The sequence below is a fragment of the Sapajus apella genome, unplaced genomic scaffold (genome assembly GCF_009761245.1).
Source record: "Sapajus apella isolate SASKATOON/1434 unplaced genomic scaffold, GSC_monkey_1.0 scaffold6, whole genome shotgun sequence".
NCBI classification, from domain to species: Eukaryota; Metazoa; Chordata; class Mammalia; order Primates; family Cebidae; genus Sapajus; species Sapajus apella.
The window spans coordinates 64,943,292-64,957,274 of record NW_022436946.1 but is presented as its reverse complement, the minus strand read 5'-3'; the positions used below and the strand labels follow the sequence as shown (position 1 = coordinate 64,957,274).

Sequence of the window (13,983 nt, the reverse complement as noted above, 5' to 3'; positions counted from 1 at the left end):
ACTCTATATGGTAAGCCTTCATCATTTCTTTGTTGGCTTCTAACCATTTTGTCACAATTGAGCCTAGCTGCTTTGCAGCTTTGAAACCTCTGATGGGTCCCCATTACCTATACTGCATGGCCTATGTAAACTTTGATAATCTCTCTAGCTTCATCTCTTGCTATACAAAAATACTTGTGCTACTCACAGTTTCACAGATTTGTTATCCTCATACACAGGTATATGCAGTTTCCACACCCAAGATGCCCATCAACCCCTTATCAAGTGCTTTTTTAAAAAGACCCAACATCTGCTGGGTGCGGTGGCTCATGCCTGTAATCCCAACACTTTGGGAGGCCAAGGTGGGCAGATCACTTGAGGTCGAGAGTTCGAGACTAGCCTGGCCAACATGGGGAAAACCTCATTTCTACTAAAAATACAAAAATTAACTGGGCCTGGTGGCAAGCACCTATAGTCCCAGCTATTTGGGAGGCTGAGGCAGAATTGCTTAAATCCAGGAGGCAGAGGTTGCAGTGAGCCGAGATCACACCACTGCACTCCAGCCTGGGCAGAGCAAGACTCGGTCTCAGAACATAATAATGGTAAAAATAAAAATAAAAAGAATCAAGCATAATATCACTTTATGGAGCCCTCCTCCTCCCCTGAAACCCCCAATAACTAACAGTTTGTTCATAGCTCTATTATAAGAGTAAATATATTCCTTCATTACAAGACTTTGAGTTTAAGAGCAGAAATGGCCTTACTTATCTTTATATTTTCAACGCCTGGCAAGGCAGTTGGTACATAATAAGCTGTCAGTAAATGTACTTTGTTTTTTTGTTTGTTTATTTTGTTTTTGAGACTGCTCAGCCACCCAGGCTGGAGTGCAGTGGCTTGATCTCAGCTCACTACAACCTCTGTCTCCTGGGTTCAAGTGATTCTCCTGCCTCAGCCTCCCAAGTAGCCAGGACTATAGGTGCACACTACCATGCCAGCTAATATTTGTATTTTTAGTAGAGATGAGGTTTAACTATGTTGGCCAGGCTGGTCTTAAACTCCTAATCTTAGGTGGTTGGCCCGCCTCAGCCTCTCAAAGTGCTGGGATCACAGGTCTGAGCCACCATGCCCAGCCAGTAAATGTACTTTGAAAGAATGAATACAGAACTATAATGAAATCTATTAAGATTTAAAAACCTCTTTTCTTGCTTTTACTCCTTTTTCTGTATTTTCTTTTCTCTTTCTGTGGAAAGTATTTCTCTTTCCAAGGCAGCATTAGCAGTATATAGGGGTACAGTGAAGTGGATCACTAAAATTTGGAAGTCAACAAAATTACATTACTTTCTGAAATGTATTAATAGATATGATTTTGCTGATTTTATCTACTTCACATAGTAGATATGATTAGTCATCCTTGATTACATAAACCAAAATATTGTATATGAATTTGAACCTGAAGTATTTTGGAGTACCTACAAATCTAGTGAGGAGATAACTATCACCTTATGAAAGAAGGACTGACACATGATTGTAATACAATGAGTGGAAACTTAAGGAATGGTATTATAGCCTATTTACAGAGATTTTTGTGAACATAGCAGGGTGGACAGTTGTCCTAGAGTTTAGAAAGTGAAAGCAACTTAGAGAGTTGTACACTAAATGAATGACCCCATACAATTATCCATCTCTTTATTTCAATCCCATGTTCACTAAGCAACATGATTTTACATGATTAATTTGGCTTTTCAAGTGTCCTGATACTGGAAACAAGATATCCCTAATGGGACATGTTCAAGTCACTAGATGCATGTAACCCCAGCTATAAATCAAAATATATTGCCATTCTGGCATGTGTGCTATAACCTCTTCTGAATTTGATTAGCATCAGTTATCATACCAGAGTCTAATCAATTTTGTTAACATTGGAAAGACTAGGCTGTGGGTAAAAGTTACCAAGTTAATACTATCCTCTGATACTTCTTTAGTAAACAACTATCTGGCTTTTTCCTAAGGACACTCTGATCTTACAGTCTTTTACAAATTATAGCAAGAAGATTCTATTATTTTCAAATACTTATTTCATCAGTTACTGCAAGATTCTTACTATCCTGCAATGGAAAACAAAGAAAAAGTTATAAGCACCCAAGCATTTTAAAATAGGATAAATCATTTATAGACAGATTTATTTTTCATTTTAAGATTACGTTTCAAGTTTCTTAATCTAGTTGTAAAGGTGGTTTTCTTATATGAATGGTACATGGTGATTATATCAACTGGACTGTAGAAAATGGGCACTGATTTCTCTACTGTGTTGATTATAGATTGGAAAGTGGCATGCTCCAAGTACAGTTGACTGCATTTCTGATCTTGCTTTGTTTTTATGGGAATTAAAATCAGAACAGCCCTTCTAAATTAATAGGTCTTTTTAAAAATTTGGTAGAAGAGAAGTTGATGTGTTTGTCAACATAAGTTTTTAGAATATATTTCTATTTCAATTTTCTCTCCTACTAATCCTTTTACTATGGTTAAGAATCATATGTAAATAGTGAATATCTATTCTTTGTTCTTTACCATGCAAGACAGATATATATGTACTCTGCTTTTAAAGTACTTAAAATTTAGTTTAGCAATCAATCATTTATTGATAATTTGTGGATAAGTACTTTGCAGTAGTTTGTAAATTTCAGACTTCAGATGGTTTGGGAAAATAGTGGTGGGAAATTATATCATAAAACCTCATTATTAATTTGATTATAATGATATAATTCAGATGTACTTGGGGGCCTAACGAGTATCCTTAAGACTACTTAAAGACTGATACATAGTTTGCACGTTAAGTATGTATATTGTTACTCCGCAGTGTTGTAAATTCAGGTAATTTTGGCTTCTTAGTTTCTCTGCTGGGTTTTTTGTTTTTTTCTGATGTAGTTTATATTTCATTGTTTAGGAGATTTTGTTTCTATGAGCAGTCCTGAGGGCACTTTTAAAATATCCGAATTTCAAGAATTAGAGGATCTCTTTTTGTTGGCAGCTGGAACAGGCTTCACACCAATGGTTAAAATACTGAATTATGCTTTGACAGATATACCCACTCTCAGGTATGTAATTTTGTCTCTAATTTTCCTTTTTGAGGCTGTTATATTAGTATAAGTTATTCTCAATTGATTACTCGCTGGATCTTAATAGACATATTCCCATTTCCTCATTCATCATTTCTTACTTCCCTCCTCTAATCCTAGCTATTTAACTAGGTTCTTTTATCTCATTTCAGTGTTTGATGATTGTAGTTACCTACTGGGCACTAAAACATTCACACTGGTTCACTTTAGACTTTCCATTTCTCATATTTTAAATGTAATTAATTAGTTCTTTCTGAGTTTTTTTTTTTCTTTTAAGGAAAGTGAAGCTGATGTTCTTCAATAAAACAGAGGATGATATAATTTGGAGAAGCCAATTGGAGAAATTAGCATTTAAAGATAAAAGGTATTAAACTGTTAATAACTCTGCATTTAGTTATTTATGAAGTAAGTCTAGGCCTGGGGACTAGGGGAGGGACAGTGTGGGGTGGGGAGTTTGGGAGGGATAACATGGGGAGAAATGCCAGATACAGGTGACAGGGATAGAGGCAACAAACTACATTGTCATATATGTACCTATGCAACAATTCTTCATGTTTTGCACATGTACCCCAGAACCTAAAGTGCAATAAAATTTAATTTAATTTAATTTAATTTAAAAGTCTAGGCCTTATCTTCTCTGGTTGGAGTTTTGATTGGCCAGGAAGCTCCTTCAAAGAAAAAAAATAAACCCAATAATTCTCTAACTGTAAATCATATCAAATGTTCTTCTTCTCTCAAAGAAACACTTTCTGGTAAAATCTAGGCAACATTATATATGTGTCATTAAGATGTATATTGGGCTTTATGATCATATTATGTGATTTATGGTGAGTTGGGTTTCACTGACCAATACAGCGAAGACCAGCCTGACCAATACGGTGAAACCTTGTCTTTAAAAAAAAAAAAAAGAAAAGAAATTTTGTAAATTTTTTTTTTTTTTTTTAAGAATAGACATTGTACTAATAGGACTTCAACTTGATTTATAAATTAATTGGTAAAAAGGAATGTATTGACAGTCTCTGAACTTAAAGTATCTTTAACAAAGTCAACTGTGTTATTTGGTTTGTTTTGTTTTGACTACTTAATTTGGGTTTGTGAAATTGCATAGGCTGCAGTTTTGAGGATGAAGAAAGGCCGCTTTTTTTTCACTTCTGAATGCCTGGCTCTAACAGCACTCACTGGCTGAGTGGCACTCTCTAGCTTGCTGAGAGAAGTGATAGTGTTCCAACTTCCGGCCTGCCTTTATCCTCCCTCTACTGTTCCTTCTCTTTCTCTTCTTTCTCTCCCTTGCTGGCTAGTGTGTGCTCTTTCTCTCTCCTCCCTAACCTCTTTCTGGAGACTTTGCTTTCCTTGCTTGAGACACTCTGGAGGCACTGACTCCTAGTATTGTGTGATTTATGATCCCCATAGACTCATGGTTTTTTTCGGAATGAGGTTAGGTCAAGCCCTTAAAGGCTTATTGATGGGATTTGATAGTCCTCGTCAGCCAACACATAATTATTGTGTTCCCTACAAAATAGGAAAGTGAAAGTTAACATTTAAGTTGGGGTCATTTTAATTAGTCACAACTGTCTTTTAGTTAGCATTTAAGGCACTTGGGATTCAATTCACAACATTCCAAGTCTAGCAAAATCTTACACATATTTTTCTTATGAAAAATGAGAGAAAGAAGGCAAATATGTGCAGTAGCAGATTTAATTATGTAAACTGAAATCCAAAATAAATGCCACTTACCCTTCTCTCAAGTATGTGAGCAGTGTTATGAGGCTCAGTTCATTCAGCACACATTGCCCATCACCCCTCACTCCTATCAGCAGAATGCCCTAGCTCTGTGAGATCTCTGCTTTTGTAGAATTAGTTTTGTGGGATGGGACAGGTGGGACAGTTTGACAATGAGGCTGACTTCTAGAAAACATTTTCTGGTATATAAATATAACAGGTATTTTCCTTTCATTTCAAATCAATCATTCTTAGAGACCATTAACCTTATTTTAGTAAAGGTAGTAGAACATTATAAACAGCATTTGTTGATTTTCCCTTCTGTCTATAAAATTAATACATGTTTATATAGAAAAGGTTTATATAGAAAAGAAAAAAATCACCCATAATCCTACCACCCAAAGAACAATTATTAACATTATGGACTGTATCTTTCTATTCATATACATATCTACCTTTTTGTTTTATATATTTAAAATAATGTAGTCAGACTGACTATCCTTTTAACTACGTTTCTACTTACTGTATTGTGTGTTTTTTACATAAAGAGTATTTTCACCAGGTGGTTTTCAATCTAGAGCAGCTCTGCCACCACAGAAACATTTATATCTGGAGACATTTTTGATTGTTACAACTGGGGAAAAAGGAGTTACTACACCTGGTTGGTAGAGGCCAGGAATGCTACAAAGTATCTTACAATGCTCAGGACAGCCCCCCTACAACAAAGAATTATCCATCCGAAGTACTAGTAGTGCCAGTTAGTAAATCCTGCAATATACTGTGATTTTTAATAACTTCATTGTGTTCAGTCGTGAGCATACCATAATTTATTTAGCCAATTCCATACTATTTGACATAGTGACTAGAAATTGTTCAGTACCTTTCTAACTCTTCAGAATAAAAATATATCAGACGAATCATTAGGTCAAAGTGTTCTAAGGCTGTTGATAACATTTTATTATTATTATTATACTTTAAGTTCTGGGATACATGTGCAGAACATGATGGTTTGTTATATAGGTATACATATGCCATGGTGGTTTGCTGCACCCATCAACCCATCATCTACATTAGGTATTTCTCCTAATGCTATCCCTCCATTTGCCTCCCAACCCCCTACAGGCCCCAGTGAGTGATGTTCCCCTCCCTGTGTCCATGTGTTCTCATTGATCAGCTCCCACTTATGAGTGAGAACATGCAGTGTTTGGTTTTCTGTTCCTGTGTTAGTTTGCTGAGAATGATAGTTTCCAGCTTCATCTGTGTCCCTGCAAAGGAAATGAATGCATTCTTTTTTATGGCTGCATAGTATTCTGTGGTGTATATGTGCCACATTTTCTTTATCTAGTCTATCATTGATGGGCGTTTGGGTTGGTTCCAAGTCTTTGCTATTGTGAATAGTGCTGCAATAAACATACATGCACATGTGTCTTACAGTAGAATGATTTATAATCCTTTGAGTACATACCCAGTAATGGGATTGCTGGGTCAAATGGTATTTCTGGTTCTAGATCCTTGAGGAATTGCCACACTGTCTTCCACAATGGTTGAAGTAGTTTCCACTCCCACCAACAGTGTAAAAGCATTCCTATTTCTCCTGATCTTCTCCAGCATGTTATATTGTGACACACAGCCTCTGAAAGTGAAGTCACTTAACAGAGAATACTGCATCCAGCACATTGTCATCGACAGTGACATTAATACTGACAATGTTATTAACAATGATATTGTTAGTGTCATTAGTTTTACACTAGAGTGGAATGGGAGGTTAGTTGAGGCAAAAGAGAGAGAGGAAAGAAAGGGATTCTAAGCAGCAAGGAAATGGGTCACAAAGGAAAGGGGACAATTTACCCACTTATATGCACCAACAGAAGATAAAAGACCATTTATATCTCTTTAAACATTTGTGTGCTATCTGCAAAATGCGCTTGACATTACAAAAATATAAGAAAGCAGACTATCCTAGTGGTGGTGAAGTTCTGAAGTATATCAGTAACTGTGAAGTCTGTGCCTTAAGAGGAATAAAAAGCATACCATAGATATCTAGTGAAAAGAGTAATCCCATTGCTGTGAGGGTAGGAATATCAGAGCTTCATGGAAGAAGGGGTTTTTGAGCTGGGCTTTGGGAAATCACTAGCATTTCTTTGAGTGGGAAAATAAATTTGAGTAGTGGGATTGCATGAGTAAGGACATGAGAGCCAGGACATTCTGGTGTTTTAGTGACAGAACAGAGTCGTTTTGTTGAAATAAATGCTGTGCCTGAAGGAGGATGATGCAGAATAACTAAAAATAAACCCATTAAACTTTGTATCAGTTTTAGAAGGAATCTTAGTAGTTATTTCTATCCCTTTTTGTTTACACTTGAAGAAACAAGATAGGCTAAAATCAGTGATTGAAGACCTTGAATGTAATTCGTATGTGAAGTAAATATTATGTGTCAGATAGGCATAGGAAGAAGGCACAGTGACACTCTGCAGTTCATCTTCCTGTAGTGCTGACAGGCTCCCTGGACTATATGTTTTTGTCTTCTGTTGTCAGTAGTGGGACTAGCAACGTGGCAGTTCCATTTAAGATAGCAAAAGCCCTTGATGCCAGAAGCAGAAATAAATTGAACAGTATGCCTGAACTGGTTTCTTTTTCCCCAGCCTCTTATGCACACAGATATGCAGCCCACTAATCTGGACCCTTACAGCACATTCTGTTTTGTTCCAGGAGATGCTCTTTGGTGTTATGTTGCTTGGAATGTGTTCTTTGAAACGTTAATGTGTTTCCCTGAATGTACTCTATGATTGAATAAATTTGGGAAATAGTATATTTCTTCTTGAGGATTTACTCTGAACTTAGCATATTTAAGCCTTTCTTATATTCTAACAAAATATATTTAACTTTTTTTAATCCACTATGTCACAGACTTATTTGATAGTCTGCTTTCATGGAATAACTACTAACATCTGGAGGCATACAAGTGTTTCATTAGATTCATTTTGAGAAATATTTCCAGAATTATGTATGTTTTATCTAATTTTGACTCCTAGTTTTGTGAGCGTTTTTGTCTGTGAGCACATAGCAACTTTTACTGTAGTTGCAGGCATTTTCTTTAGCTAGAAAATAAAGAAGGAAAAGCTGGGGCCCAAGTACTCTGAAATACTAATCTGTGAACAGTGAGGAATCACTGAAGCTTTTAAGCAAAAATGTTGCAAAGTTGTATCAGAGTTTTTAGGGGAACTAATATGGCAATAGCATATCAAATAGATTAAGGGTTAAGCCTATTAATGTAATATTTTAGACAAGAGATATAAGAGCCGGATCTGGAGTTGTGACAGTAAAAATGGGCAGGTAAGGGACTTTGTGAGAAATATGAAGGAGATAAGTTGCAGAAGTTGATTGGCTAGAGGAGGAGGGAATAAGTCGTTGGATGACTGCTAATAATTTAGACTAAATGAGTACATTTGTATTTCAAGACTTGTCATCTCAGATCACTATCAGCCTACTTTAAAATAAATTTTTGACAAACTTATTTACCTATAGTTACATTTGAGATTGCATTCATCAGAAGCAGGTCTATTCTCTCCCTCTTTCATGTTATTTTGCATTTTATGGGTTATCTGAATTTATTTTCAGGTAACCTTTTCAAGAGTCCTAATGCCTTCTGGCACTTTTGAAATTATAGAGGAATTTCAGGATGTTTATTGTGTGCCCCCACGTCTCCAGCGTCTCAAAGCTGTAATTATTTTAGACAGTATGTTGACCTTCATTCAGAAAACCCGGGAGAGAGGATTCCACAGGAACTATCTATATTTTGATATAAAAAATATTTCATTAAAGAATTATTGAGTCTTAACTTGTGAATGCTCCTGTTCCAATTTAAGCTCTTTCTCAGCCTATGAAAAAGGAGATAAGCAGGATAACAGCCTCTTTACAAATCCTTAATTTACAGCCACACTTTCTGTTCACCTTTTCCATTGAGTGCGTAAAATTATAGTCAAGGGACCCTTATGCGAATAAATACAAAATGCATAAGAAGTTTATACCATTTATGTAAGGATCTGTTATTTATCACCATTTAGTAGATACCTGCAGAAAATATACCACTGATTAGGCTTTTTTATAAAGCATCCCAGTAAAGGAAAATTATGACTAGGTGCTTATGGCAGACTACAGAGACTTCAGCATTAATTTAGCAGTTTATTCCAGTGATAGGCTCATTTCAAATAGAGCCACAGGAGACCATCTTTTATCTTTTAATTTAACAAGACAATTTCCACATTTTATTCAAATATCTATGTGTAATTGGAAATTTATGACACTGGTTTTATGGCTGCTTTTGACCTTTTGATCTGATGAAAGAAAGATTATGGATCTTTTTTCCAGAAAAATACACATATGAATTCATAGCATTTTTATATGCAATTTTATGGATGCCAGCACATGGCTTTGTTCTTTTAAGTACAATTTTTATTTTTAGCCAACATGGCGTCTTTATAAATATACTTCTTTATTCAACAAGCATTTTTTTTGTGTGCTTAATTGAACGAGGCCTGGATACAGTATTGAACAAGACAGACAAGCACCCTGCCCTCATGGAGCAGTGAGCAAATATCACATCCTGACGTTATTTAAAACTATCTTAGTTTTAAGTGCTCAGAAGGTAAAAATAGGTTAGTGAATATCTTTGGGGAGGCTGTTTTGTGCATTAGCCTTTAGGGAGACTGTAGAGTGGATTCGCATTGCTACTAATACTAAATGGGAAGATTGAAGATAAGAAAACATAATTCTGTAGGTGTTTTATTATAAAATCATAGAATATTAGAATTGTAAGATATTACTTATTTCCCAGCCTCATTCCACAAATGGACACTCCCTAGAGACTGGAGAGTGTGTGCAGAGCTGAGGCTAGCTGTCTAGCCTCCTGCTCCTGCTCTTCTTTGGTCTGTACTGCTTGTGCCAGGCTTCTTTGTTCTTGGGAAACTTAATCCAGCTGAGGCACAGCAATGTGAGGGCAGCTGTACCAACCATACCTTGTTTCTGTTTCAATATTTAGTTCCCTTGTCCCTCACAAGAGAAATTGTTCACTTCAGCTTTTTCATGTGGTTTAAATTAATGTATCATGAATTCCTGCTACTCACTTACTCACTGGAACATGTAGAAATGCTTTTGATCTGATGCTATTGAAATGGTCAGAATTAATTGTTTGCTTAAACAGAGCAAACAGAGCAGACAGAGCAGGTACAACATAGAATTTTGAATTTACTATGGCTTTTCACCAGCAATTTTTGTAATAGATTACTAAGCCTGTGGGAAGAAATGGTCTGTTGTTTCATTGTGAGACTTTGATGTTGTTCTTTCCCATTTTAATCCTGTACCTTTTGCTTTCATCTGTTTCATTCCATAGTGTGTGGGTGCCTTCTGTGTGTTGGCCTCTAGGGATACAGTGATAGCCAAAGCAGACATGGCCCTTGTTCTCATGGAGTTTAGGGTCTATTGGAGAAGGTAGACAATAGATGATAAGCTTAGTGACCACTTATTTACAACCTGAAGTAAATGGCATGAAGAAAAGGAAAAGGAAAACATTGCTACAGCACATGCAACAAAGGCCTCAGCCTTGTGGAGGTGCAGTATTTGCATGTGGAAACGATGCTTGAGCTGAAAACTGAAGGGTGGGAGTGGTAAACCCATTACAGAAAGAAGAAATAGAACAGGCAGTCTTATGGCAGTGAAGTCTGAGAGGTAAACAGAGTGAGAGCCAGGACTTGGTGTTGAATTGGATATGGAGGGTGAGATAGAAAGAGGGTCCCAGGATAAATCCCAGGTGTCTGGCTTGTACAATCAAGCAGACTGGTACCAGTTACGGAGATCATGAAGTTGAGAGACTTTGAGACAGCGACAGTAAGAAGTCAAATAGGCTTCTCAATCAGACTGGTTTTAAGGGTTTGGAAATCATTGGAGAGGTTTGAGCCAGAGATTAAAATGTGTCACTCGTAATTGCTATTTACTGTGATTTATACCGGCGTTTTATGATTGTTTATTTTGGATTAAGGGGTACATGTGCAGATTTGTTTCAAGGGTATATTGTGTGATGCTGAAATTTGGGTTTCTATTAATTCTATCACATACACAGTGAACAAAGTACCCAATAGGAGGCTTAGGAGGCTTTTCAGCCCTCCCCATTTCCCTGCACCTCCCTGCTTTTGGAGTCCCCAGCGTCTGTTGTTCTCATTTTTATGATCTTGTGTACACAGAGTTTAGCTCCTACTTATAAGTGAGAACATGCAATATTTGTTCTTTTTTTCCAATACCAGTAGATTATTAATAGAAATGTGGAGTTCTCTGAGATCCCTTGGAATATCTATTTCATTTATATATTTATTTCTAATTTTTTTTTTTTGAGATGGAGTCTCACCCTGTCCCCCAGGCTGGAGTGCAATGGCACAATCTCAGCTTACTGCAACCTCCACCTCCCAGGTTCATTCTCCTGCCTGAGTCTACCAAGTAGCTGGGACTACAGGCTCATGCTATTATGCCCAGCTAATTTTTTGTGTCTTTAGTAGAGATGGGTTTCACCATGTTGGCCAGGCTGGTCTTGAACTCATGACCTCATGACCCGCCCATCTTGGCCTGCCAGAGTGCCAGGGTTATAGGTATGAGCCACCGTGCCCAGCCAAATTAATTTTTTTTTAAGAGACAAGTTCTTGCTCTGCTGCCCAGGCTGGTGCAGTCATAGCTCACTGCAGCCTTGAACTCTTGGACTCAAACGATCCTTCTGCCCCAGCCTCCCAAATAGCTAGGACCACAGGCACATGCCACCACACCTGACTAAATTTAAACAATTTTTGTGTCTGTGTGGAAACTGGGTCTCACTATGTTGCCCAGGCTGGTCTCAAACTCCTTTTCTCAAATATTCTTCCTGCCTTGGCCTCCCAGCGTGCTGGGATTACAGGTGTGAGCTACCATGCTTGGCCAGAGCTCTCTTTTTAATTAGTTCAATTTTTTTAAATGCCAAATTGCATTCCTTATCTACAGGAAAAAATAATCCTTAGTAAATATAGATTTACCTATATGTTTTTGTTAAGTCTTACAATGTTTTTCAAGTGGTTTTCTAGCAAGTGTGTCAGTCTTTATATATTAAATTGTTCTTTTAGGGGAGAATTATATTCTTGAACTTGAAACATGTTAGTAATTCGTTTAAAATAATAAACTTTAAAAAACTGTTTTTCTCTTCCTTAGACTGGATGTTGAATTTGTTCTCTCAGCACCTACTTCTGAATGGAATGGCAAACAGGGACATATTTCACCAGCTCTTCTTTCTGAATTTTTGAAAAGAAATTTGGACAAATCCAGAGTTCTTGTCTGCATTTGTGGACCAGTGCCATTTACAGAACAAGGAATAAGGTGAGTAGCAGTGTGGTAGGAAATAGACTGCCCAACACTGAAACGAAGATCTTTCATAACAAGCATCTCTCAGTTCTTATTTATATGAACTGCACTTTAATAATCTTACAGTTTTGGAAAATAACTAAGTCTTTAAATCTTCATATAGTTTAAGAGTTGGGGGTCAGAATTATGCATACTGTTAGATATGAATACAAAAATAGGACACAGCCAGCAATTGGTGTTCCCTGCTAATGGCTGCCTGTATGATACACTCACAGGACTGGTGCCACAGTCTTATTTGGGACATTAGGCCCAACCGCTTCTTCCATCAAAGCTTTATAATCATAATTAATAAGCAATGTTCATCTCATTGTAGCTTTTGCTCTTCATTCTCTGTAACTGAGTGAAAATTAGTAAATACTGTATCTGCAATCAGAAGCCACACAGCAAGACAAAAAGGGGAGACTAGAACACAAATAAGGCAAGACTAATAGTTGAAGCGAAGCCTGGATAATGAAAAATCAGTGGTAGTGGTGATCCTGTTTGAAACTCAACTTGATGTGATTTTGCTTTAAAATGGCACTTTAAAATGTTTGGTTAAATATAGCCCCTATTGGATTTCTAGATGATTTTAAAATATGGCTGCTTTAAGTGTCCTATTCTTATTTAGTCTGTGACTAAACCTAACATTTCTAGATGTCAACTAAAGGAGTCAAACTCTGTAATTTGAAGAGATTTATTCTGAGCTGTTAAAATGCATGCTTTGAATGAAGAAACCCCCCAAACAGGCTTTGTGTGAGCAACATGGCTGTTTATTTACCTGGGTGCAGGTGGGCTAAGGCCAAAAAGGGCGTTAGCGAAGGGCAGTGGGATAGGAGTTGCTTTTATAGATTTGGGGTGGGCAGTGGAAACTTACAGAGTAACATTCGTTACAGTGGTGGGGGTAGGGGTAAGGAATATACATTACCATAAGTTCAGTTACAATGGCGAGTGGGGTAAGTAGTTAAGGTGGTAGGGTCGGGTAGAGAGTATTTACATTATCATAATAACAGTTAAGATGGCAGGGTGGGGTGAGCCATCTTAACCAGCTCCTCTGGGCTATCAGGGATAATGGCGAACTCAGGTTAGGGGGTGAGGGGGTGATCAGCCGAGGCAGGCAGGACTTCAGACTTTCTGAGTCTGGGCTTGCACATGGAGGCCTGACATACCAGTCTTTTTATAGAGAGAGAGAAAGAATTAGAGAAGAGGGGGTGATAATAGGTTTTGGGGCAGAAATTTTCAAGGCTACTTTGTGTGTGATTGAGGGCATCGTGGAAACCTAAAATTGGGAAAGAATTTAGATGCTAGGAGATCTCGGGGAAAGGGGTGATGTTGTGGGGTTGTTAGAAGGTGCATTTGTTGTATTGACTGATTGGTTATTGCTTATATACAATTTTGTAGGAATTGAGAGATTAATTGGAAAAACACAGTGTCCAAATAAGAGAAGGAGATAGTATTAGAGGACTAAGGATTGGAAGAAGCCGTGACTCCCAGTAAGGGAGTGTCCAGCCAGTCCAGCCAGGTCCAGAATAACCATTTGCCTGATTAGTGAGCTTTTGGGCTTTGTTTTTTAATTTACTGATGGCATTACATACAAGGCCAGGCTCGTTTACATAAAAACAACATTCTTCATTTAGGAATAGGCAAAGACCTTTTTTAGCAGTCAGTAAATTAAGACCTCTGCGGTTTTGAAGGACAGCTGCAGCTAGGGAATTTACTTGAGCTTGAACGAGGGATGATAATTGAGTTAATTCTTCAAAGC

General features: G+C 37.3%; 1 protein-coding gene across 6 annotated transcripts in view; it reads left to right on the top strand.

Moving 5' to 3' along the window:
* The window catches only part of LOC116549643 (cytochrome b5 reductase 4), a 113,850-nt gene that overhangs the window by 79,395 nt on the left and 20,472 nt on the right, over positions 1-13,983 (top strand). For all 6 annotated transcript variants that reach the window (XM_032275364.1, XM_032275361.1, XM_032275358.1 and 3 more), the window contains 3 exons: positions 2,924-3,074; positions 3,373-3,459; positions 12,036-12,200. In XM_032275364.1, the coding sequence (XP_032131255.1) occupies positions 2,924-3,074; positions 3,373-3,459; positions 12,036-12,200 (403 nt within the window). The remainder of the gene's footprint in view (positions 1-2,923; positions 3,075-3,372; positions 3,460-12,035; positions 12,201-13,983) is intronic.